Below are 27254 nucleotides of genomic sequence, written 5' to 3' on the forward strand. Positions count from 1 at the left end.
TTTGGGTTCCTAGAAGACTGTAACACCCTCCTTAAGAATCACATCTTTTACCATTAATGACCCACTCTGTTTTTAATGTTTTTCAACTTAAATTCTATTTGGTGGACCTTAAGTTCTACTTTCTTTTTGTTTTTATCTGTATTTGTTTTATTTGTTTTACTTATTTACTGATTTATTACTGATTTACATATGAGAGACCAAAAAAGATTAAAATTAAAGGTAGATAGGTCTGTGTGTCTATCAGCTGAATCTTATTCGAGGTTCAACCTTATCAGTTAGATTTTGTTGGTTACAAGCAACTGAAATGGATGGACTGGGTACAACAGAAAAGGAACGAGAGAGAGAGAGAGAGAGAGAGAGAGAGAGAGAGAGAGAGAGAGGGAGAGAGAGAGGGAGAGGGAGAGGGAGAGAGGGAACCAGCAGGAAAACTTCCAGTTTTCCTGGGAAGGAGAGGAACCAGGCAGCTGGGGGCACTCTGGGTGGCAGGAAAAGATGGACTGTCTCCTCTTAGTATTACAGCTGGGATCGATCGGTTCCAACGATTTTCAGTCTTTACGTTGCTCGGATCAAGAATAAACGTCCAGTGTCCTGAGGGCCTAGCTCAAGAGTCACAAGCCAACTCCTTTGGTAGGGGGGGCAGAGAACTCTGACAAGCAGTTCCACAGAGGTGATCAAATGTGAGAAAGAAGAAAGCCAAATCAGATGCTTTACTACAACAGATCTGATAGGCTCTGTTCTTTAACAGTGGAATTCAGCCCATTTACATTTAGTAAAATATAGTATTTGCATTCAGTAGAATTTTGTATAAGAGCTGATAAACTTCATTTTATACCTTCCATATTGCTTGTCTTAATTTTTAAGTGTTTTTTGATTTATTATTTTTTTAATGTTTATTTTGAGAGAGAGAGGGAGGGAGGCAGAGAGAGAGGGAGAGACAATCCCAAGCAGGCTCCACACTCAGTGCGGAACCCAACTTGGGGCTCAATCTCACAACCGGAAGATCGTGACGTGAGCCAAAATCAAGAGTCAGACGCTTAACAAACCAACGGAGCCACCGAGGTGCCCCTTAAGTGTTTTTGTTTCTTTCACTTTTATCTTTACTAAAATGAAATGTGCACGTAGTTCTGACTGCCAAATACATTCGCAAGGTACATACTTACACGCTGACCTGCCTCCCCGAAGACCACCACCTCAAATTGTTTAGCTGATTCTTTCAGCATTTGTCTCCCTATCACTAAATAAACAGCTTCCCTCGCTAGGTCCTGATTTTCCAGCTCTAAGTATTAACTAGGGCCTTCCTACCAAGGAAGATGAGGATTTAAGTCTCTATAAGCCACACACCTTATCATTCCTCCCTCTCCCAATGTGGATTATTGGAAACTGTGGTTACATCAATATTCAATGTCTGCATGATCGCAACAGAAATGCCATCTGCTGCTTACCCACGTAACAAACTATGGTTAGCTTTCTTTTCTTCCATGATATTATTCTTCCAACCCCTAGAATTAGTCATTTTTTTCAGTTGGTTAGTTTTCTTATGTACTTATCACTATCTCAATGCCAAAGTTTCCTCCCAAATGTCTTTTTCTCTTGGTGTTTAAATTCCTGTTATACCACTCATTTCATTACCGGGAAGAAATTTCTCCTGGAGTCTTTAGACCTGCCCTGGTCTGGACTGCTGCTCTCTAGCCCTGCTGCACACTGGCACCCTGGCCCCTCCTCTCTTCTCTCCCGCAGTACGTCTCTTATTTCCTACATAGCCCTTCTCATTTGCTCCACTCCCTTACGTAGGGGGTGCATAGCCTCCGGCAGCTTGTGAAGAAAAGGTTAATGGGAAGTAATATTTTTGAGACTCCACAAGTCTGGATATTTTACCTTTGCTCTCGCAGTTTGGGAAGATATGGAAATCTAGGTCAAAACTAATAATCCTTCAGAATTGTAAGTCACTGCTCCATTGTCTTCCAGCTCTGGCCCTGCATCCGAGAAGTCCGAAGTTCTCCTTCCCGTCCCCTTGAGTGTGAACTGCTTTCCAGTCTGTGAAACGTGTGGAATCTTTGTTCCCAGTGTTCTGGTGGCGAGTCCATTTCCATGTACCACGCAGGGCACTAGGTGAGCCCTTTCAATCTCCAAATTCACATTCTTTGGATCTGAGAAATTTTCTTGATTCTGTCATTTCCCTCTTTCCTCTCCTCTCCCCATGTGGAATTCCTAATAGTTGCCTGTTATTCACCCTAAACTGGTTCTCTAAGATTCTTAAATCTCTTCTCCTATTTTTGTCATTTGACCCATCTTCTAAAAAAGTTCTTTACCTTCCAGTCTTTTGGATAGGCCATTATTTCTAAATATCAGAAGTCCCTTTCTGTTCGCTAGATACTCATTTTTATAGAATCCTGGCCTTCCTCATGACTGCAATCTTGGTTTCTTTCTCTCAGGATGTTAACAACAGATTTATTTTCAGATATGCTTCTCTAGCGTATATTCTGTCTGTCCCAGTGTTCTGTATTGTTTGGCCTCTCCTTTCAAGTAGCTCAGAAGTCTGGTGAGCCTTAGTTGTCTGCTCATATTTAAGAGTGAAGCACGAGGGGCGCCTGGGTGGCTCAGTGGGTTCAGCATTTAACTCTTGATCTCAGCTCAGGTCTCGATCTCAGGGTCATGAGTTCAAGCCCTGCATTGAACTGAGCAATGGCTCCACCCTGAGCGTGGAGCCCGCTTTTAAAAAAAGCGTTTTTAATTTTTTTTATACCGTTTATTCATTTTTGAGAGACAGAGCGCAAGCAGGGGAGAGGCAGAGGGAGACGCAGAATCAGAAGCAGGCTCCAGGCTCCGAGCTGTCAGCACAGAGCCCAATGCGGGGCTCGAACTCAAAAACCGTGAGATCGTGACCTGAGCCGAAGTCAGACGCTTCACCGACTGAGCCACCCAGGCGCCCCCAATTTTTTTAATAAAAAAAAAAATAAATAAAGAATGAAGCACTAAACGTGCTAATTTGAAACTCAAGAGTGAGTGGTGGCTGACCGCTGTGAGACTTCTTGCCGGCTAATCCAAGCAGGGCACCCCGCTGCATCTGTGGGGCCTTCCTCCCGGCTAGACAGAGTCCTCAGAGACTCCTCCCATCTCCTCCTTGAATGTCCGTGTAAAGGGAGATGGGAGCCTGCAAGCACTCACCCCGTCCCCTACACTGTTCCCAGGCCACAGCCTCTGTTTCACTCTCTGGAGAATAGCCCTCCCTCTTCTCGGGGCAGGAGAGGCAGTGCCTGGGACCTTGGATGGAGGGAGAAGATGTGGGCATCCAATCGCTTCACAAACAGGATTTTCAACCAACCCTCCTGAGCTTACTCCACGTCATCTCCACTTCCACATCAGGTGGTGCCACCTCTCGAGATTTGGGGGGAGTCTGGGATACGAATCAAGCACAGATAGCTTAGGATTTAGCCTCGTTGGGTCTGCTAAACTCGTTGCCTCTAAAATTTTCTCAGGTTTGCTAAATTCCAACATTTTATTATGATGTTTTTCAAGTTCTCATTCCCTGAACCTCAGCGTTCTCATCTGTGAAATGGGGTGTATTTATTAGGATGCTTTCCACTGAATCAAAAATCTCAACTCAAAGTAGCTTAAAAAAGAAGAAAATAATTTCACGAAATTAGAAGTTTAGACACAGAATGGGCTTCAAAGTGGGTTTTCCCACAGCTCAACAGTGACATCCAGGGACCGAATTCTGCCAGCCACAAGTTGGCTTATTATGAAGTCTGGTGGCTCTTTCCCCTTTCATGTAATTTCATAATTTCTGTTTATTTTGCTCTTTATTTCTTCTTTTCCCAGCTAGTGGAATTTCTGTCTATTCTTTCTCCCCAGGTTAATCTGGCACTTCAGTGGTTACTTTCTCACTCTTAACATAAGTACGGTTGCATTTTTTTTTTTCAGTATAACACACTCATAACCCCATAATGATGCTTTACTGAGTAACTTTCCTGCATCAAGGTGAAGCTTTCACTGTACTTTTATTTAACGGTTCTTTCATTGCTTCCCGCCCACTCCTCCTAAATCCTGGATTTTGCTGAGATTGCTTTAAAAATATTTAATATAGGATTATTTGTAAACTTTTCTTTCAGTGTATAAGTTGTCATTTCCTTAATACGTAGAATAGTACCTAGCACAAATGAGATATTCAATATACAGATACGGAATGAATATCTTTTTTACCCTAATATACATATGACATCTTGATAAATGTATGAGTTTTTAATTGCAATCTTCCCCCCCCCCCCAACCCTTAAAATTAATGATATTATCAATAATCCTTAACAGGTCACAAACAGGAAGTTTGATGTTGATCTCGTTCTCTCCTTTATAAGTTATTATTCTTTGTGAAAGCTTGTGAGATGTTTTATTACCATTATTATCATCACGCTTGGAATTCCACAATCTTACACAATAAGTCTAGATCTTTTAAATGTCCTATTTAATAATCTTGTCCGGGACTCTGTGGTCTTTTAACCTGCACCAAAGTCTTTCTGCAGCACACTGACATTTTCTACTATTATCTATTTACTTAATTTTTTTCTACTTCTTCTTCCTCCTTCTAGATGCTTGCTATTTTTTTTTTTTTTTTAACGTTTGTTTATTTTTGAGACAGAGAGAGAGCATGAACGGGGGAGGGTCAGAGAGAGGGAGACACAGAATCTGAAACAGGTTCCAGGCTCTGAGCTGTCAGCCCAGAGCCCGACGCGGGGCTCGAACTCACGGACCGTGAGATCATGACCTGAGCCGAAGTCGGACGCTCAACCGACTGAGCCAGCCGGGCGCCCTAGATGCCTGCTATTTGGATTAGGTGTCTCGGCTCTACAGTCCATGTCTGCCATCTCACCGCTTTCTTGTCTTTGTACGTTTGCTCCGTGACACAAAAGAGTTCTTCCACTTGATTCTGCCAGATAAGTAATTCAATTTTCAGAAAGACTACACTCGTTCCTCGTTGCTGGTGTAACAAAGTGCCATCAACCTAGTGGCTCACACAATATAAATGTATTAGCTCACGCTTCTGGAGTTCAGGAGTCTGAAATCAAGGGCTCAGCAGGACCGTGTTCCTTCTGAAGACTCTGGGAGAGAATCTGTTTCCTTATCTTCTCCAGCTTATCTGGAAGCTGCCCACGTTCGTTGGCTCATGGGCCCTTCTTCGGTCACTCTGCTCTGCTTCCGCAGTTCCATCTCCTTCTCTGACCCACCTATAACAATGGTGTGAGGACACTGGGCCCACCAGATCATCCAGGATAACCTTGAGACCCTTCAACTAATCACCCTGCAAAGTCCCTTTAACCACGGAGGGGCCGCGTGTGTAGAATCAGGGTGGTTGGGACTCGGACACTTTTGCAGCGTCGCTCTTCCGCGATCACAAGGACTTTTTCATCTTTTGCCTGCTGAATTTTTTTTTTTTTTTTCACATTCTAGGTGGCCTTTTTTCTTCTCTAACTACACGTCCTTCAAAGTCCCTATTACTTTTAAGAGCCAAGTACAAACTCTTGCTTGTCTCCCCATGAGCTGTCAACCTCAATGGGAATCAGTTGTTCTAGATCCTCATCTTCGCAGTCATCACTCAGCCTCCAGCGAGCGATCGCTTTCCTTTATGCCCCGCTACTGTTCCCTTCACACCTCATCACGTCAGACCGTCTGTCAAACAATGACAAACCATCTCGGGGGCCCAGCAGTTTCTGCTTTGGGGGACTGGGGAAGAATGCCAGTTCCTCCTGATTCAGGAAGCAGCAGCCTCGGGGCTCCGGGGTGTCTCTAGCATCAGTGCGCTCCTTTATCAAAGGGAGGAAGCAAGCAGGATTTGGCCAAGGATGCTAGGCGGCTGGCGGGCAAATGCATTAAGTAGGGGAATCCAGAGGCTCTTTCTCTAAGCCCCCTTGGGGACTCACAGAACTCCGGCCTTCCCCTGGGTTCTAGGAAAGGTAAGTACTGCCCCCTCTACATCTCCCGCCTCGCTTCCGTCCAACGCTGAAGAGGGAGAAATCCACTACCTTCTCTTTTGGAGAAGCTGAGGTCTTGAATGTACTAAGATGTTACAGTATTTCCAGAGCTCCCGAGTTTAATCATTTTACTTGTCAACGGGTAATTGACATTTATGGGAGAATAGGGGTTAAGACAGATTTCAAAGCTATAAAACTTTGACTATAAATATAGTTTAGAGCATCTAGTAGCCAAAGCAAAAAGGGAAACAATTAAATTATAGAATTAATGAATACTTCCATACAAGAAGGAGGTTTACAGTAAGACAGCGTCGCATTTTAAGATTTGCGAGTGCCTCTGAATCAAAGCTTAAACGACACAGTAGTCTTACAGATACCTTTTACTTTTTATCCCATTTCTTCATAAATTACATGGTGTGTATCTGTAGTTAATGCTCATTTAAATTCTTTATCTGATTAATACAAATACAATTCCGAACTACATTTCGTTCCCTATATTTGTAAAGAAGTATTATTCCAGTAACCAGCTCAAGGCTAGAAAACATAATCTGATGAGTATTCAGAAGTTTGAAAGGGAACGGGGATCAGGATACACAGTATTCCAGCTGCCAATTTTAGATTAGGTGAAAAGTTAGAAATGCCTGCTTTGTGGTATGATGTCTACAAAGCCCATTACAAATATCTAGACCTATCACTGTATTTTTCAAAGGAACAAAAACTAAAGTGGTATTTCCGACGTACCGTATTTTTATTTTCAGGAGACACAATACTAGGCACGCAACAGACAGTAAATACTGACTGGGGTGGCCGGGTGGCTCAGCTGCTTAAGCGTCAGACTCTTGATTTCAACTCGGGTCATGATCTCACAGCTCATAGGTTCAAGCCCTGAATCGGGCTCCTCACTGACAGTGCCTGCCTGGGATTCTCTCTCTCCCTCTCTCTCTGCTCCTCCCTCTCCTTCTCTCAAAATAAATAAATAAATGTTTAAATAAATACTGGCTGACTTGCATATAAAAATCGAGAATGCGTTCTCGTCGCCTTCAAACAGAGCATGCTTTCATTAAATGACCAGATTCACCTGGAACAACACAATTTCCAAAGACCTCACCATCCTTCACTGTGTATCATTACCTACGTGAGATGAGTAAGCTTGTGTAGGCAGAATGTCCCATTATAAATGGCCAAAAGGAACGATGGCTATTGCAAGGAATCAAGACATACCACAAACACACATTGGAATGTTACGTGAATTTAAATTGCACTAAAAAAAAATCGTCAAAATATCCCGAGCAACTGTATTATCCTTACTTTATTTCAAAATGAATCTCACAGGTTCCATGTCAGCATTGTCTAGTCAATAAGTCAAATTGGTAGACAAAACCTGTTTGGACTAGTCATGAAAAATAAAAAGGGATTCTCCAAGAAAACCACAAAGCAGCTCATTTAAGGTCAATTTAACGGTATTATTCTGTTTTTCTTCCAGCCACGACATAAGATTTCACTACCTCAAAGGAAATTATAAGAGTATCTATTTGCATTCCCCTAGGTGATTGGCAGTTCAACACCAATTAGTTCAAAATTACACTGTTACTAGCATGTAATAAAAACAACACCTTTCATCTTTCTTACACAGGTCAGAATACCTTCAGAGCCAATAACTTTGATCAAGTAAGTATTTTTGATCCTGCCCCACCCGTCTCTTTGGATTCAGGAAAACTAACAGCTGAAGGCAACTTTTCCCAGCTTTATTCTTAAGCTGAAAAACGAGTGCGGTATTGAAAATATTTTGCTTCCAAGATGACAAAATTTCCCAAAGCCCAGCATCGCTTCAGTAACTAAGCCTTAATATACAGACAGGTTTAACTGACATTCATATGTTAAAGGGAAGATACTAATGATTTAATTTAAGACACATAATGCATTTTTAAAACTAAATATAAATTCTCTAACTTGGTTTGTAAACAACTCAAATAACATGAGGCAATAAAACAATCTCCCTAAGCAATCTGGTGTCCTGAACCAAGTCTCATAACGAATACTATTTAGAAGTAGACACCTCTAGAATAAACAGATTAGCTTTTCGTTTAACTTTTTAATTTAGCACAGAACCAAAGAAAAGTTGGTTAGAAAACCTGCTAAGTAACCCTTTAAAATTTTGATTATACTTAATATGTTAAACTGACCAATATGATCTCTAGTCACCAGAATGAGAGGTCTCTCAAGTACTTTTAATTATTTCTAATCGCTTAGGCGGATGATTTTGTTGCTTAAAGCCCCAAACGCCCAGAAATTCACAGAGCCAACAGCCTCATCCCCGAGGCAAGCGGCAGTTACGGCAGAGCACAGCGCCGCCGCTGAGGAGGCGGAGCCCGGACAGCATCTGAGAACTGAGGCTGAACATCCAGGTCTCCACGGCGTCTATTTCAGCACCAGCAAACAGCGCTACTGCCCACAGAAGAGACGGGCAAGCCACACGCTCAAACACTCCATTTCTATTCCACTCGCAACGCTACTATTTGTGAAATCTTGGTTTCGAGTTGCTCGGGACACATCTGCAAAAATATGCCTCAATACAGAATCAAGTAACGTAAGACTTTTTACACCCAACACGATTTGAAAATTCAAATACACATTCATTCTAAATGAGCACAAGCAAGATAGAAAATATTTAAAACTCAGCTTTAAAAACATTTATAAAAAGCTATATACAATCAAAGTAATTGTTTTTACCTTAGACATAAGTTATCGGTAGATCTTAAACTGCAGGAATACCATCATCCAAATAGGTTGTGGGTGAACAAGTAAGTCGCGTGTACTAAATTTATCTTCTGCTAATAAGTTTAGATCATTTATATACAGTGATCTAAATTTCAGAAAATAGATGATCTTGACTCTTAAGTTATTCTACAGTTTGCCGCTCTAAACTATTCTTCATCTACTGGTATTACATATTATCTTACGTCTCTTCAGTCACATCATCTTATCCCACAACGAATCGTTTGGGCTACACCTTACAGTCAACAAAGTGAGCGCCTAGCCCGAGAGGCTGAATAAACTGTAACAAGGTACCTCTCACTGTTTCAGACGTTTGGACTCAAATGTTGGTAATCTGAATAGAAAGAAACCATTTAACTAGTTTCACCGGTAGAATTAATCCTCTTTGCTGTTAGCTCAGGAAGTCAAGATATTACTAACCACTTTCTTCTATCACAGGACTGCCATTCAGTGTCACCATTTTTGCTACATATGTACGTTGTTGATGAGAGCCCATCAGCCAATCAGTCTAAGCCTAGTCGTGTCTCAAACTGGCCTGGGGTCTGACCAATTTGAGCCATTCTCAACTTCAGTGATATAACCAGCAGGAAACAGTACTCTTAGAAAACCATTGCTAGACTACAGAAGAACACATAGAGAGAGTCAAGATGAAGGCATGTAGAGGACAGAAGCGAAGACGTGACACAGACACGAGCTTCCTCCCAACAGTAAGGGCGTGGCCCGAGAGCCTGCAGATAAGCCTCAGCAAACTGTCAGGCAGCGACGATAAAGAGTTCCTCCGACAGGACGCGACTAGACTGCCAGGCAAACTCAGATTCGTGATTCATGAGCGAGACTCCACGACTGATGGGGACCAAATGCTTCTGACGGGTCACTAGGTTCCATGAAAAGATCGAATGTGGGTTTTTTTCAACCTTTTCTTTTTCAGAACACAAAGCTACTGCAACCAGACACTCTGCAAAAATGAAACAAGTACACGTGCTGCGCTCTTAAGAGTAAGGAATTCATCCAAAAGGTTCAATGAAAAAGGCTTCTTTAAAAGATCAAAATCAAGCAGAAAAGTAATTGCTACTAAAAGTGATATGCTAACTTTTTATCACGAAGATGAAAATAGCACCTAACAAAATTGAATGGAATCATTAAGTTCAAAGTCTACAATATTTTTAAATAAATTACATTAAAAGAACTGCGAAGGTTTTGAACTTAAACAATAAAAAATAATTCCTATTCATTATGGCACTTCTAACGCTACCCAGTACACCCATAGGCTATATCCACACGAAAGCTAATTATTTCAATTAATGCTGTTGCATTACTTAAACATTTAAACATGCTAATGATATATGCATCCTCTTAATCCTGGGTAGGAATTACAAAAGATCTACCACAATTAATGTAATGGGACTTTCTGTTGGGCTGCTCTTCTGGGGTCTTGGAGTAGAAATGGATCCTGATTGCTCCTATTTCATGGCCTAACAATTGGGGAAAATCACCTTATTTCTGCTTTTTCACCTACACCCCAGGGCATAAGGTCCTCCAGCCCTCAATCTTGGCTGGTCTTCAGAGTCTCTACTGTGGGCCTTCCTCAATACTGGCTGCACGTAATTCTTTTACCACCAAACTTGATTTCTTCTACCTTCTTCACTTTTTAAGGTAAAACGATAACCTTCCGTCATGCATGTTTTTCAACGATTCACTTACTCATGCAACAAGTTATTTACCACCAACCCACTATGTGACTGGGGATATCACAGGATCAGGAGTACGGGAAGGAAGAAGACAAACAAAAATGCCTCCCCCTGTGGAGTTCAGGTTCTACTATGGAGAGACGGGCAGCATATAAAAAGTAAAACGGGGGTCGCTCAGTCGGTTGAGCGTCCGACTCCAGCTCAGGTCGTGATCTCACGGTTCGTGGGTTCAAGCCCCACGTCAGGCCCTGTGCCGACAGCTCAGAGCCTGGAGCCTGCTTTGGATTCTGTGTCTCCCGCTCTCTGACCCTCCCCCGTTCATGCTCTGTCTCTGTCTCAAAAAGAAATAAAAATTAAAAAAAAAAAAAAAAAAGTAAAATGGTGTGTCAGAAAGTGGAAAGTACTACAGGAAAACATAAGGCAGGAAAGATGGAAAGAAGGGTCAGGGTAGAGGTGGTGGCAATATTAATCATATCCCCTAAGCTACAATGTGGAGAAGCCCACCAGGAAGGGGCTCTTTGGTAAAGACCTAAGAGACAGAAGGGAAACACGTGATAACGCCCTGAGACAGGAGGCGACGGGTCAGGGAAGAACAGGAAGGACACTGCAGGAGAGTAAGTCAGAGGGCACACGGGGTGCAGAAAGAGGACCAATGCCAAGACTGGCCTTTATTCAGACTGAGAAAGGACACCACCGGAGGAGGGCTCTGAGCACATAGATGAGAAGATGTGACTTACGTGTCAAGGACTCTTTCTGACTTACAAGGTCAAAGGTAGATACACGGAGACTAACTAGTAAACTACTGCAAATATCGAGCCAAGAGGTGACTGCTGCTTAAATCAAGGTGGTGACATACCAGAGCCAACGGCTTTGCTAAAGGAGTCCGTGTGGGAATTGAGAGAAAGAGACTCCCAGGAATTAGCGTGAGCACCTAGAAGAACGGATCCACCACCTACAGAGGCAGGTCAGCTAGGACCGAAGCAGAACCGGGGAATAAGACCGTCAGCTGACTTCGGACACGGTATGTTTAAGATCCCTGTCCGGCATCCAAGTAGAAATGTCTCCTAGACGGAGGAAGAGGTGAGAGCAGAGGTCAGCAGCACACAGATGGAATTTAAAGCCAGAAGACCAGATACGATAGCCCGAGGAGTGCAGGTAAACAAGCGTCAGGAGACTTTAAGGACGGAGGCAGGGAGCGCTCCGGTGTGAAGCAGCTGCAGACACAGGGAAAACCAGCGGGGTTTTGAGAAGCAGAGGCTCACGAAGCAGCTCACTCACGACAGTGTGGTGAACCAAGTGGAGTGAGGAGGGTGGACGAGGCCCCGGAAGGCACCAGCCACCGCGACAACAGCATGTCAGTGGGGCACCGGAGGCAAGAGAGCGTCCCAAAGCAAACGCGGAGCGCGGAAAAGAAACCGAGGAGTGTCCAGCCCAGGAGTTCTGCGTAAAGACAAGCGAAGCAATGAGGTGGTGAGCCAGAGGGACAGGAGGTGCAGACAGCCTGGCTCATTTCTTCCCCTCCTTCTCTCCGTTCACTCACTTGTTCTACTGAGAAAATATCAGCACATCTCTATGCTGAAGGAAACGATCCAGTTGGGGGAAGACTGGTTACAACGGCCACAGTTGTGTCCTTGAATCAGGGCGAAAGCACCGAATCCAGTGCCACCAGGGGTGGGCGGGGAGGGCTTTGCCAGGAGCGCGGACAGTGCAGCCACAGCGGAGGGAGAAAAGGCAGCACGTGGTGGGGGACTTGCACGCAGCGGAGTCAACGGGAAGGAAAAAGCTCGTGAACGTTTCGGCACAGTCGCTTCATTTTCTCAAGAAGAGGGGAAGCAAGGTCATCAGCTGAGCGTGATGGTGAAGTCTCGAGGAAAGAGAAGACATTAACAGTCATGTAGGAGAATGTGAAGTACATCTAAGATACGGTCATACGTTTAAAGAAAGGCCAGGTGGTTACAGTCGGTCAGCTCAACAGGCGCCAGGCGGAGAGAGGGACGGGGCGAGCAGGGCACGGAGTCAAACGATGGCCCGGAATTCCAACTGTGTGAGGCAGCCAGGGTCCGACGGGCGACAAGGAGAAAAGGCGGTGAGAAGTTTTTCAGATGGACAGACAGCACGAAGGACTGCAGGAAACGGCACGTGACGGGTGACTGACCGTACGACTGCACAAGAGCCGATCGCCGCCAGTGACCGGGCTGCGCTGTCGTCCCAGGCAGCGAGTAGCTGAGGAAGACCATTCAGAGAGAGGCCGACGGCTGGCCAGGTGGGCTGCAAGAATCATCCACACGGACACTGAGGTCACCAGTTGTGACAGGCGTTGTGGCAGAGAGAATGATCACGAATGAGGAGCTAACGCCTTCAAGGTGGCAGAGGGATTGTCTGGAAGGAGAAGAGTGATGTTTGAAAAGGGAGAAGTAATGGGATCACAATCTAATGACATGAGGTTCAAAGTGTCCACACGCAGCAGAAGACAACACGAGGAGTGAGGTGGGGGACACAGGAAAGAAGAGAACCGCCACCTGACTGGGACTGAGAAGCCGTCTGTGACGGGAAAGTCACGTTTCTTCTAGCGAGGGTGGGGGGTGGGGAGACTGAGGACCTGGTGGTTCCGCTGCTGTGACCCAACGGTTTTGGGTTCCCCACGGTTCCCCGCAGTTCCACATGGTATCCGCAGAGTTTCAGGAGCTAAGGGACAGTGGGAAATCAGGTGAGAGTGGGGCGCAGGAGGTGCAGGGGACAGTCTCAGAGGCAAGGCTCCCGGAGACTCGGGCTCCTGATGCTGACCGCCAGTGCAGGACGCGCTATCTCTCATGGCCTCGAGGCAGCCGCGAAAGAAGGCTGTGTGCTGGGGATGCCGGGAGCCGGAGCCCCGCCAGGCCAGTGGTGAGTTCTGGGGCTGTGGGAACCGGGTGGCTAGACATCCGGGGCCCCCTCCTGCTCCGGGAATACATACAACTCCCACCATCTGTTTCTTTTTTCCAAGTATTTCAGTGCTGGATAAAATCTTACAGACGCTCACCCGGTTTTTCCCTTCTTCAGCCAACTCATCTGTGATCTTGAGACTCAGAATCTACGTTTATCTGCTCAAGGTCTGGTGCTTAGAGGAAGATGTGCAGTAAACAGAAAAAGGAGGAGAAAGCGTGGAGCCGATGGCTAACAAGACGACTTCCTGAGGACACTGGTTTACCTTCTAATAGTGTACAGGGTCACTTTATCTATCAACATATTTTCTGAAGTAACAACAATATTAGCAAGAACAAAACCTCCAGCACCAGCAAGTGACAAACACGAACAATGGGAAGTCACAGGCAGGCATTCCACCAAAAAGCTGTACTGATATTCTAAAAACCAAGCATGACGATTCAACGCCAATGATACAGTAACTACCACGACAAGTTATAGATCTTCCAGGAAACAAAGTGTTATGTTTTTTCAGATGGCTGGGAGCTTGGCTCAGAGCAAACCATGCAGATATCCCAAAGATTCCCATGATGTGCATCACACGCTCCCAAGCAGACCAAGAAAACACACGCAACGGCCACTAGCAAAACACGACCGTGAATTCTGGGGTAATTCACTGCTGTACGTTTTTTAAAAATCTTTTACTCTTATTATTTTGCAATTCTTTTCAACAGCCCAGAATAAAAAATATTTTAGGTGCCTGGGTAGCTCAGTCGATTGGCCATCTGACTCCTAACGTCAGCTCAGGTCATGATCCCAAAGTCGTGAGACTGAGCCCAGTGTCAGGCTCCGCGCTGAGTGTGGAGTCTGCTCAAGGTTCTCTCTCTCTCTCTCTCTCTCTCTCTCTCTCTCTGCCCCTTTACCCCGCTCCCCCAAGCCTTCTCTCCCACTCTCTTAAATAAAAAAAATTTCTTTAATTTACCTTTTAAAAATAATTTAAAATACGAAACATTTTTACAACAAAATACATTTGACACAATACTAGATTAAAGAAAACCCATGGGGATGATTTCTACTACTAACCTTCTATGATTTATGCTTTCTTAAAAAATAGCAAATCATAAAATACTGTTTATCTTGTTTTTCCCCCCTCTGCACATATTGATAAATATACCGTACTGAAGCTCACAATTTTAATCTATATTAGTCAATATGCCCATTTTGCCACGGAACCATTTATGTTTCAAGCCTGTTGTTTTCCACCCGAAACAGTCTACAATGCTAACGAGCAAAGAATGACAAAACGACAGCGACTATCCCAACGTATCGTTAAAGAGTGTCAACGGAAAGACTTTACCAACCTACCAATAGAGCGGTCAGAAATGGTACGTGACCTACCAAAATGGTAGAAAATAAAATTATGCTTACTATTAGCTATCATAGCATGCGTTTAACCTCTCCAAATTAGACTGCTGTGCTAGTCAGGGCATTTTGTTTTTTTGGGCTTGGCTTCATTTCATAATACATCTTAGCCTTCTGGCAACTACTTCTTTTTCAGTTTCTTTAGATATAATGAACCGCTTTTGAATTTGAGGAGCCAAAGGATCTAGAAAGATGATGGAGGGACTTTTTCTCCCCTCCGTGGAAACGAAAAGTGGGAAAAGGCTGTATTTTTTGGTTTGGGTTTGTTTTGACTCAACCCAAATTCTTTAATTCACGGGGCACCATCTTGGACGCTTCCTGGGTCTCAGTCTCCTGATCTGCAAGATGGACCTCAGGCTGAAACACAACTGCACACTACAGGCAGCTTCCCAATTCAGGCACTTTTATTATGGAACAGCATCATTACCTAAATAAGACAAACTGATCATAATAGTTACTACTGTGATGAAATTTTATAAACCTGACAGTGTTGAGTCAAGTTGCAATTCTGATTAAACAGGCTTACTGTTGAAATAGCTTTATTAAAGTTAGAAGAATAAAAGATACATGTGGTACCAGTCTAAAAGTTGTTGGTACCAAAGGATACAATATTATTGACAAGAATTCTTTAAAATAGATACAAATCTGAAATTCTTTCACCTAAGAATAAAGCTCTAAATGTTAGCAACACTTTTTAATTGATGATTTAAATTCACTATTTGTAACTGAAGAAAGTAGGTATATTTTTTTCCTATTTCATACTTAAAAGTAACCTTCCATTTTATACTTACTCTTCAATTACAATCCTGAAATACAGTTAGCTATTAATACTCTGATGTTGGAGTTGGTTTTCAACATTAAAGAAAAAACCAACAACTCTGTAGGAGAAGAGTGTGCAGAATGAAAATCGTTTAAATAAAATTAAAAGAAAACTTATCCAAACCATGTCATTTCTCTGTTAAACTATCTCATTACTCTTTTCTTCATTGGTTCTTCATTTGAAGCCAAAAAGGATGAGTAATTAAAAATCGGACTTTAAGATCTACGACATGCTTACTTGGTTATCACAGCTGATAATGACCACATTCCCAAGTAACCAGAGCCCCTAAGCACCACTGAGACAGTCAAATTTGGCACCTAGAAGCAGAAAGACGTACTACTTTTCACCTTAAAGATTTCAACAGGAAAGAAACGAAGTAAGGATACTAAAGTATCCTTTATCTTACTAAAGTAAGAAGGGGCGCCTGGGTGGCTCAGTCGGTCGAGCACCCGACTCTTGATTTCGCTTCAGGTCATGATCTTGTGGTTTGTGAGATCGAGCCCCAGGTCGGGCTCCGCACTGGCAGCGTGGAGCCTGCTTGAGATTCTCTCTCTCTCTCAATCTCTCTCTCCCCCCCTCGCACACACTCTCTCAAAACAAATGAGTATTAAGAAAACTAATAATAAAGTTATTAAGAAAACATACAAATCTGTAAAACGTCAGTAACTGTGAGTCGTAATGCTTAAAACGTATTAGGGTACTGGTAGCAGAGGTGCATCTCAGTGGCCAGTGTCTCGGAACTGAGCCGCCCTTGCTAGAGGACAGTGCACTCCAGCCAGGCAAAGATGGGAACTTGACCACAGTGTCGCCAGTCCTCAGCAAAACTGTCCTCACCTGGAACGTTCACATGTTACTCTTACGTCTTGACCTCGTGCAACACGGCACAGTGTACTAAGAGGCTTATATTTTTCTATATTTTTCCCCCTCAATCAGTGTCTTTCTTGAATTAAATAATTTTTTTTTATTCAGCTCTAGATATGTAATACATACATACCATTTAGTCGTCTCTGGAGTGCTTCCTCTTCCAGGGTAATAATATAAATTTGTTCATCCAGGTCTTCAAGAATCTAAATTCAAAGATCAAACCATTGACCGCTGCGTTATTACAAAACTAGTGCTCATGAGAATATTTAGGCTGTTTCGCCTACGATTTAGATAACTCTTCAAAAATATTAGGAATTTAAAATAAAAATCCTCAAACTATTCTATATACAAATTAAGGAAAAATATTTTAGTATGTGACTAAACACATCAAAAGTTGGCTATTATAAAGTCTACATATATTTAAATTTAAAGGATTAAAGAATACTGTGCCTCTCTCAATGACAAATAAATATATGAATTCTAACCTTCCAAAAGGCTAAATACAGCACTATCTCTTATGCCCAAACCAATTATTTTAGAGCAAGAAGGAACAGATGACTCCATGCAACATTGGTTTCTCATCTATATTTATCTACATAATATTTAAAACAAGAAATCTATAAACTCAATCACTACCATGCAATACTTTCCACTTACATCATCTTTACATACTAAAAATTTTCTGCAAATACCGAATAGTGGTATTATCAAAATCATTCTGCAGACAGAACCCCAGAGAAATATGATGCTTATATATACACCACTCACCACGCCATACAACACTAATAAAAAACAAGAACAAACCACTGATCAATCAGCATTATATAGGCTATTATCTGCACTATCTTCACAACTGACAAAACCTAAAATATGTTTAACTCCAGCTTTGTAGAGTTACAGGTTATCGAATCTGCAGAATTTCTATAAAATTTACTTAGAACAACCCAACAATTCCCAGTATTTCAACAAATATTGATAATCCCTTATTATCAACAGGCCTAGCACTGACAGCAAAATAAAACAGTAAAGTAACAATAAGTCATAATATGCAAATAAACAATTACAAAAGCTGACTTTCCTAGAAGAAAAGGGTAGGGAAACCCACTTCAGCAGGCCACCAGTGAGGGCCTCCCCCAAGAGACGACCCTTGAGCCCTGAGTGGGAAAGGGAGGGCAGACTGACCACACCAGTGCAAAGCAGACTAGGCTGAGTGATTCAAGACAGGCTCTGCACCTGAAGTAGGCAGGGGCCACACCTTTAGGGGCCATGGTACCAAGTTTCTTACCTGTCAACGTTCTCACCACTTTCTACTGTTTGGATCATGATCCACAGTTTTTACCGTTCTTAAGGTCTAGCCCAGACAAAAAAGATTTCTTCCTATGGTGCAAAGTGTCCATTAGTGACTTACCACCACGGGTCTGTCTCAGTGTGAGTGAGTGACAGTGAGGGGCACACGGACATTTGCGTTAAGTGCTTGTGTGCATCATGCCCTTGATTCTACAACCATCCACGAAAAACAGAACGTTATCATCCCCATCTTACAATATGCCAAAACACAAGGGTTTGGCAAATTAGAGTTATCTGCCTTTGAAGCCTATGCTCTTAACCACTCTGAGCTACTGGGGACCTAAATACGAGTCAAACACAGTCCTTGACCTCAAACAGCTTACATTCTAGTGTCTGGAGAGAGAGAATGAACCCCCCAAAATAATTATAGTATTAAAAGAACAGTCATAACTGAAACTAAAATAAACAGTGTTACAAAAGTTAAGAGGAAGAAAGATTCCCGACTTCTAGGTGGGATGAAAAAAAGTTTTGGCATGTGTTTTTGAGGATAGTGGCCTCAGCTGATAGCTTAATTTACTACAAAGGGGAAAGGCATTTGGGTCGGAGGAAACTATAAGCAAAACAGAGGTGAACAGGTAGAAAGTAGGCTCAGCAGCGAAGTAGCTCGAGTACTCTGGAGCTTATGGCCAGATCGAACAGTGCTCCAGAGCCCAGGGTCTGAAACCAGTGTCTGGGATCAAACCCTGCCCCACCCGCACTGACCTGCAATCTTGTACAAGCCACTTAATCTCCCTGAACTACACGCAATTCAGCCATAAAATAAGCCCACCACCTAACTTAGGGATTTGTTAACAGGATTAAATGACATGTGTGTAAAATACAGTACTTATCACAAACATATAGCCTATACTGATTTAAAAAACATTATTATTAGATGTTAGGAACCAGAAAAAAGGTGTAAAGTTTTGAGGATAATAATAATGATAACAATAATAATAATAATAAGTTTAGGAGAAAAACCAGCTTTGGGAAGGGAGATAAATACGTAGTTTGGTTTTACAGAAGATGAGCTTTCAGCTCCGTGGGGTATTCAGTTACAGCACTTACAGTGCACTGTGTTTGTTTTCCTGGCCTTTTTCTCAGCAGAATTACACATTTAGAAGTGACGTGAAAATGATCAGGAAAACAGAGCAGAGCAACTGTAGACCAAGGACAGAACTGTGAACATTTGCCTATATTTAGGGGGCCAGGAAATAGAAACAGAGAAGGAGACCAAAAAACAAACAAACAAACAAACAAACAAACAAACAAACATCTCCCCCAGAGAATCAGGAAGAAATTAAGAAGGCAGTGTCATAAAACCTCTTCAAGAGGGAAGTAAATTTCAAGATTTGATAGTATGTTTCAAGTGCGGATACATTTATGTAGCAAGTTAAATAATCCAATCCTATTTTTACAAAAGATATGAAGAGATTTTTTTGCCATTTATTTTTTAAAATCTTCCAAAATTAAGCAAGCATTACTAAACGAACATCTACTACAATATTTCCTCAATTTTTTCTTTGATTAATCACCCCGGTAGGAAAGACAAACATACTACCATAACAATTTAGTAGGTACTACTAGGGCAATACAAACAAAGGGGAATATGAGAAATGCAGAGAACGAAGCTTGATTATTTCAGTTTGAAGAAGAGGGGAGGCAAGGCCCAAAGACAGGCCGTGAGTGCAGCTGACATCAGAGCCGGGGCTCGAGGAGGCCGTCAGGGGGGCTGAGCGGGCAGGAGGCACCGGTGGGAGGAAGCCCCCCACATGCCTGGGGAGTGAAAGCACACAGCCTGCTGTGCGCACAGCCCCCCGGCTGGTGAGGGTGCAAGCAGTCACGGGGGGGGGACACGGAGTGTGGAGTCAATGGAGGACGGGACAGGTTGTGAGTCATTCAGACCTGAGTTTGCGGGCAATGAGGACCCAGGAAAACAATTTAAATGGCAAGTTCCCTAAACGCAGCTAAGAATGATGTTCACGCGAGTAAATGTTTGACAAACTAGCTAGAGGCCAAAGAATTTAGGGACAAATCATTACGATTATTACTACCAATTGAAAATCATTTAAAAATGAATATATGGTAATTCTGACATTAAAGTGAAAAGTATAATCAAAATACAATATGCAGACAGCTACTCTGAAACATAAATGCTTTCTAAATCAAGGAATATATGTGGTAAATTTTGAAACATAACAGTTACTATTGATACAAGACAACAGATACCTAAGATACATGTAAATATTTGTAAATTTTGTCTTAAAATTTGCTAGAGGAACTTTTTAACCTAAGTGTCTATAGTTAGTATTTTAAAAGCAAAAACAGATTTGGTTTCCAAAGATGAAAAATATTAAAATGAAAGCAACAGTAACAACTACGTCCTAAACCCACAAAAACATTCATACGTTTCTGATTGCTCATTCACAACCTAAAAGATGTTCAAATGTAAGCACATTTATTTGAGAACCAAGATGGTTCACGATGATAAACTTACCGTTGGCTTCACCAGCAACTGCCCCATCACTGTGAACATGCGGGAGAGGCCGACGGGGGTGCACACTGAGGGAGAGACCACAGACAGAGGAGGCACATGAACCGCTAGTTTAAAAGTACAGAACGAACTCAAAGGTTATTGTTTCCAGAAAACTCCTGTCTCCAATTTTGCCAGAAGATTCTTCAATCAATAAAGAAGCTGGGGGCACGGGGACGTGGAGGAAGAAAGATACATAAAGACTAAAGAAGGCTTAGGATGCTCAAGACTCTAGCAGTCCAATCAGAGTAAGTATTTTCACTTAGAAGAAATTAAAGAAAATCAACTAAAGGGCAGATTAAATTTCAAGAGCTAATGAAATTGAGAACCAGATAGGAACATCTAAAAGTGACAAGTATTATCTCCACTCCCTTTCACTGCTTATCTACTTACAATGTCTCTGAGATAGACCGTAATCCCTCAAGTAAGACTGAGCAAATTTGAAATAAAAACCACAAATTCATCACACAGCATTCCACGTCACCAGCCAAAAGCAGAATCTAGGGTTGTCTGGGTGGCTCGGTCAGTTAAGCGTCCAACTTCAGCTCAGGTCATGATCTCACAGCTCGTGGGTTCGAGCCCCGCGTCAGGCTCTGTGCTGACGGCTCGGAGCCTGGAGCCTGGAGCCTGCTTCCAATTCTGTGTGTGTGTGTGTGTGTGTGTCTCTCTCTCTCTCTGCCCCTCCTCCCCTTGTATGTGCACACGCTCTCTCTCTCTCTCTCTCAAAAATAAATGTTAAAAATTAAAAAAAAAAAAGAATCTAACACTGCAATGGATGCGCCCGCGTGTGTCTCTCTGCAAAAGACGCTTTCCTTAGAGAAAAACACGCACGTTTTCTTTCAAGGTTTCAGTTTATCAAAATCGATCTTAACGTAAAAAAAGTTAAAGGCTAAAGCTTTAAAAATCTCCAAGCTGTTAAGTGATCTCATCAGGAAACCTTCCTATTTTTCAAAACACAGAACTCCACTTTCCCATCAACCATTAGGCTGGAAAAATACTTACAGAGAAGTAACAAACATCCCATCAAAGATATACAGGAATATAAATAGGGTAGGTAGAACTCCCAGAGATCTAAAAAGAAATGTAAACAGATTTTAGTAAATCCAAAATATTATACATTAAGATATAGGTTGACATAAATTAATGTATGGTAAACATCATAATTGCCTGTTTGAGTCTGCTAACCCATATAATTTCTAAATTGTACAATAAAAAAGATCTAAAATAGAAGAAAAGGAGATAACTCTTGCGAAACCTGTTTGGAGGGAGAAAAAAAGCCTCCAAAGAATTTTAAGAACAGAAACCAATTAACAAACAAACAAAAAAAAGCTGCTTGCTCGTTCTGAATACAGCAAACACATGAATACTCTGTTCTTATACATGTCTAAAGACTTAATCTGTAACAACGGGATAACTCTACAAGGAATTATTACAATGTCTAGAAAGTACATGTGTAAGTATATCCCAGACTATCGTCTCCATCAGAGAAGCCGGTTTACCATACAAAGACTCCATGCTGGCAGCGTCATTGTCAATGAGCGCGGAGGCGACCCACACTATCCCAAGAATAAGCAACGCGAGGAGAATAAGCATGACCAGAGTCTCTAAAATTCGGGCTCGGATTCCCTGAAAAAGACAACGGAGACGTGATTTCAGTATTTTATGTCATCTCACGAATAATTAGGTTTCTATCGACACGAAAGCACAAAAATTCTTTGGAAGGGCAGGAAATTTATATTTATTAGCAAGATAAAACCCACTAGCTTTAGAGTTTGTAATGTTTAGACGGACTTTTCTTTACAAAATTATGTGAAATACCATTAAGCTTTCAAGAAAGAACTAAAAATATTCTTTCTAAAAACATTTTGTAGAACCATCTTTTAAAACGCAGGTTAATGAATTCTTAACTGTGATTCTAATCGAGGGCGTCTCGGCTGTTGAGGCGCACAGCCAGGCAGTTCCGGGAGCACCGCACTTGGCGAGAGCACAGAGCACCCGCTTGGGCAAGAGCGCAGGCCCGGCTGGGCTGCTCCCACAGCCTCCAAGCGCCCTCTGGTGTGCAGCCCGAGGACTCCCCAAAGGAAGAACACTGCTCTCAATTACCGATCGTTTCCTTTTTCACATTAGATAAGATGTCATCACTTCATGCAGCTGGTGTTTAATAAAGCCTCTTTATGCACAATTTTGTTTTTATAATAAAGCACCTTTATGCACACTTTTGTTTTAAACGTAAAACATTCTGTCCTCAGGGTCAAACCAGAGGCCAGACCTCTAAACTTGAAACCTACTAGGAAAGGCAAACAAATGAACAAAAAACAACTTCCTTCTGTTCCAGCAAAGTCACCCAACGATTGAATCCGTACCTAAATTCAAAGATGCATTCGATGTTTTATATTGTAATGCACTAATGTACATCTAATACAACAAACAAAATTATAAGTAAACCCATGCCTCTCAATAAATCCTGTAATCTTTCCTTCCATATTAAAAATAGTTTAAAGAAAAAAAATAGTTTAAAGATGTATTACAAAGATCTAAAACATATACTGACTCCAACTTTACCCTGATACTATCTGCTAATTTCTGAATTAAAGGGATAGGTTGCACTTCAATCATGGCCCCGGGTGCTCGGATGCAACAGAGAGGACAGGGAATGCCCTGAGACCCCGGCGAAGTGCCCCCAGCCCTCCATAATGACTCAGAGTCGAAGGGGCCTGTCCTTACTAGTCCAGTCCTACAACAGGGCTGCCTGGGCAGGTTAAGCAATGTCCTCAAATTGGAGTCAGCACATCTTAAGTGTTCATAGCAAGGGAGGCCGGTGAACCAGAATGAATGATGCTTGTATTTTATTTAACACATCAGCTCTAACAGTAGCTATTACTCAAGTGAGATGAAACACGAACAGTCCCCAGACACACTATGAAAAACACACTGCTACTTTCCTGAAGAACTCTCCAGACCTGCACTTCCAAACTTTAAACCACTTAGGATGCCAAAACACGACCACTACCTTTTAATGGTGATTTCTTTTTTCTTTCCTTCTCTCTTTCTAAGCCACCATCTTTTTTCCTAAGCAAGATTATTACACATCAAATATTATGTGGAAAGTGTATAAATAAAACGGATAAAAAGAATCAGTGCTCCAATGTGTATCTCTTCCTGACTCTGACTGGAGCCCAAATCCCATCTGCTTCCGACCAGCCCTTAGTAGCAGTCGGGCTCCCAAAACACGTAACGTGTGTCTTAAATGTTACGACATATAAGCTAAACACTGTAACAGTGTTATAATATATGAACTAAACAGCAGTGATCCTTGGAACCATCTGAGACCCACTGTCCAAACAAAAGTGTTTTAATAATAATTGTGGTAATTACTAAACAAATGTAATAATGTACTAATAACTATAATATAGAACTGTTACAATGATAATAAATGTTGGGGAATAAATCGACCAGAAGATTTACACACTTCCTCTGACATTTTGGTAAGAAATAGGGGAGTCTGGGTGGCTCAGTCAGTTAAGCACCTGACTCTTGATTTCGGCTCAGGTCATGAGCTCACGGTTCGTGGGTTCAAGCCCCACATTGGGCTCTGTGCTGACAGCACAGAGCCTACTTGGGATTCTCTCCCTTCTCTCTCTGCCTCTCTCTTTCTCTGTCTCAAAATAAATAAACTTTTAAAAAAAGAAAAGAAAAGAAATATTCCTTGGCAGCTAAGTGTGTTTTTCTTCAAGTATGTTACTCTGCTTTGGAAGCCAATGCTCCATGGGTCTCTCCCATTTCTGTGCATCTCACAGATACAGGCAAGGATAGATAGCCCTTGCTCTGGACTGTCTTTTTAAGGATTTCTGGATAGCAAACAGCCTTGAAAAACAGAGATGGCATCTCTCTGAAACAGAAGTAGGTCTGTTTCCTGTCTGGTATGAGAAGAATAATGTCCCTCTACAGAACAAAGGGGAGGCAGGTGTGCCTGCAGCCCATTTGTGGGTTCCTCCGAGTTCAAGGGTCCTCAGCTATGACCTGAGCCCGCTGTAGGAACAGCCTCCACCCAAGCCGCGCTGCCCCTCTGAGGCTAGTGGGAGGGTGGAGTTGTCCTGGGAACAGGAAGCTGATGGCTTGCCTCGTTCTGAGTAATGAAGTCCTTTGCCTCTGGTCCAGGAGTCTCATGTCCACAACCACCGTGCAGGAATCTAGCAGACTAACTTGTCAGCTTGCAAGTACAGTAAAGTCTCAGAGCCTCCACAGTTCTAGCAGATTTGGGTGGCAAGGGTAGGCAGCTACCACGGCTTTCTGAAGAAGAACAAATAAGGGCCCAGAAGGTTGGGTTAAGGGCAATGAGAAGACTTCCAGGATCTTGCAGTGAGCTCTTACCCAAGCAGGAGGCAGGTAGGAGAAGTAAGGGTCCCCAAAGACCTGACATGCTGATGCTTGCCAGAGGCTGAGCTGCTTAGGGAGCCTGGTCATAGCTCCTTTCCCAGAGAGGGGCAGGGGGTTACTCTGTTTGTGCACAAGGCCAGCTAAAAAGACTACGGTTACAAGGAACTATTTTTCTTGAATACTTTGTGCTTTTCTGTATTTTCCAAATTTCCTAGAATGAATGTGCATGACATTAATATGAGAACAAATTAATGTTTTTAATTTTTTTCTCAAAAGAATTAACTTCCAAGAGATTGACAAAATAACTCTGAAAATATCCAAGTTCAGTTTATGAGACATTATGGTGAGCTAGTTCAGGATCCCAACCCTAGCAGCAGACTGCTAATGTTCAGAGCCTGGTCCCATCACTGACCAACTGTGTAACACGGGGCACATTTCTAAGCTCTCCGTGCCTCAGTTTATTCCTTTGTAAAAATGGGTTTATTAATAACACCCCTACTTTACCGGGTCATTAAAAGGATCAAATAAGTTAACATAAGCAGCATGCGTAGCATTAGGCGGGATGCTTAGTAAGCACAATGTAAGGGTTAACTGTAATGACTCCAATTCTTGCCTTTGTCTTTAAGATTTCCAAGGATCTGTGGTTCTGAATTAAATTTATATCACCTTCTAATGCCAGCTCATCACCTACTTCCCATCTCTGTCACCTACCATCCAGAGACCTGTAAGTCTTTCTTGATGATGTGAGCACCAGGTTCACAAGCACTTGTATCACATCCCCCACCATCGCGAGTAACACACAAGCTCCTAAAGAACTTAACCTCCACTCTACCACAGCCCCCCTCCATGCACTAGTCCGGCTCCCTCTAAGCTCTCCGACCAGGAGACTGCTCCATGCTTCTCTTTGACACATCTGGTCCTGAAGCCAGCACTGTTGTCTTCATCACGGTGACCTCCACTCCCTCAATCCACCCAACTCCCTCAATCGGTGTTGTTTTCACTTGCCTAAACCCGACGTTAAACTGTGTACTTTAATGATAATCCAGTACCAATAACATTCTAATATTCCTGGTCCCTTTGATTTCCACCAGACCAGCTTAATTCCACTGGCAGCTCACTCCTTGAATTCTCGGTCCTGTGAAAGACATTTACAAAATCACGAGAACCTTCCACATTCCAGAGTGGGCCTCTGCTGTCACTGGGCAATACTTATGCTGATTTCTGGCTAACAATTCCCTCAATGAGTTTTTAAATGTTTTCCATTCTCCTTGATCCTAATCTCATCCCTACTTTCCTGCAAACTGCACCTGCCATTACCTCTTCCTTAGCAAGACACAGCTGGGCAGCCTGCACATCCCTCAGCTTCCTTCCCTACCCCCTGGTTTCTCTGTCTCTGTTCTTATTTCATTCTACAAAGGACAATGGCTCAGGCTTAGATGTTCCTCCTTTCCCATGCTGGATCAGCACTTCTCAAACTTTGAGAGGGGCTCGCCAATCCCCGACAACCAGCTCAAAGGCACCTCAGTCAATTCTGATGAAGACGCCGGCCAGACTGCTCTGTTCTTCCCCTAGGTGATCTGGCCTCCTCGTGGAGCCAGCGACCCTGAGGTTTCTATCTGTAGTCCAAATCCGTAAACTGAGACCAAGAGCCACACATCCTAACTGCCACCTCCCCTTGGGTATCTCCCTAGTCCTAAACTTAATTCTAAAGTCAGACTCGTCATTTTATCCCCTAAACCTTCTCCTTCGGTGTTACATATGGCAATAAATGGCACCAATACCCACTGTGTTATTCTTTCCAGACGTTGGAAACATCCTTGTCACCTCCCTTCCTGCTGCACCCTCTGACACACACACATACACACCTTGGACCCTGATCTATTCAAACACCAAGTCCTTCTGATTCTCCTGTGTCCTTACCACTAAAGCCATCCGCTCCTCCTTCCGCAACCACATCCGTCTCACCTGGACGACTGCCTTGCCACCTCATAGTCCCAATAGCCAACTCTCGTCTCTCTCTGCCTCACCTGCTGCCTACGTTGCGGTGGGAGTACAATCTCTGCAAAACACAACTCTGACCACATCACTCTTAGTCATGACTTGCTAACAGAAGTATGGGCCAGCAACAGGGAAACAGGTGCACTAATGCAACAGCAAATTAACCTCAAATCTCATTAGCGCCACTTCTAGCCAAGTGAGGTGCTACACACATACATCCCTAAAGTTGGGCCTTGCTTCTTTTGTTGTTTAGATACTGAACAAAATAATTATAGACGACACAAATTATTTATGATTGACTAGCATACAAAAGTGCTGTCCAACAGACCCTTTCGTGATGAAGGAAATGTTCTAAGTCACCCAGTAAGATAGCAACCAGCCATATGTGTTTATCAAGTACTTCGAATGCCGTTTCTATGACTGAAGAACTGATTTTTATTTTACTTCTTTTTTATTTACTTATTTTAAGTAGGCTTCACACCCAGGGCGGCCCAACGTGGGGCTCAAACCCATAACCCTGAGATCATGACCTGAGCTGAGATCAAGAGTCAGCTGCCTAACCGGAGCCACCCAGACACCCCTGATTT

General features: G+C 42.8%; 1 protein-coding gene across 10 annotated transcripts in view; it reads right to left on the reverse strand.

Annotated features, from left to right (window-relative positions):
- Positions 1 to 27254, reverse strand: part of LMBR1 (limb development membrane protein 1) — a 194745-nt gene that overhangs the window by 80383 nt on the left and 87108 nt on the right. For 9 of the 10 annotated variants that reach the window (XR_013551882.2, XM_078437003.2, XM_081795112.1 and 6 more), the window contains 4 exons: positions 21792 to 21918; positions 21295 to 21363; positions 20257 to 20321; positions 16564 to 16636 (listed from right to left, as the gene is read on the reverse strand). Coding sequence is in view for 9 of the 10 variants with exons in the window: in XM_078437003.2 (XP_078293129.1) it covers positions 16564 to 16636; positions 20257 to 20321; positions 21295 to 21363; positions 21792 to 21918 (334 nt within the window). In the remaining variant the exon portion in view is untranslated. Of the gene's footprint in view, positions 1 to 16563; positions 16637 to 20256; positions 20322 to 21294; positions 21364 to 21791; positions 21919 to 24412; positions 24527 to 27254 lie in introns of those variants that run through there. The other variant, XM_060633486.3, reaches the window with a different exon arrangement.

The sequence above is a fragment of the Panthera onca genome, chromosome A2, assembly GCF_046562875.1.
Source record: "Panthera onca isolate mPanOnc1 chromosome A2, mPanOnc1 haplotype 2, whole genome shotgun sequence".
Taxonomy (NCBI): Eukaryota; Metazoa; Chordata; class Mammalia; order Carnivora; family Felidae; genus Panthera; species Panthera onca.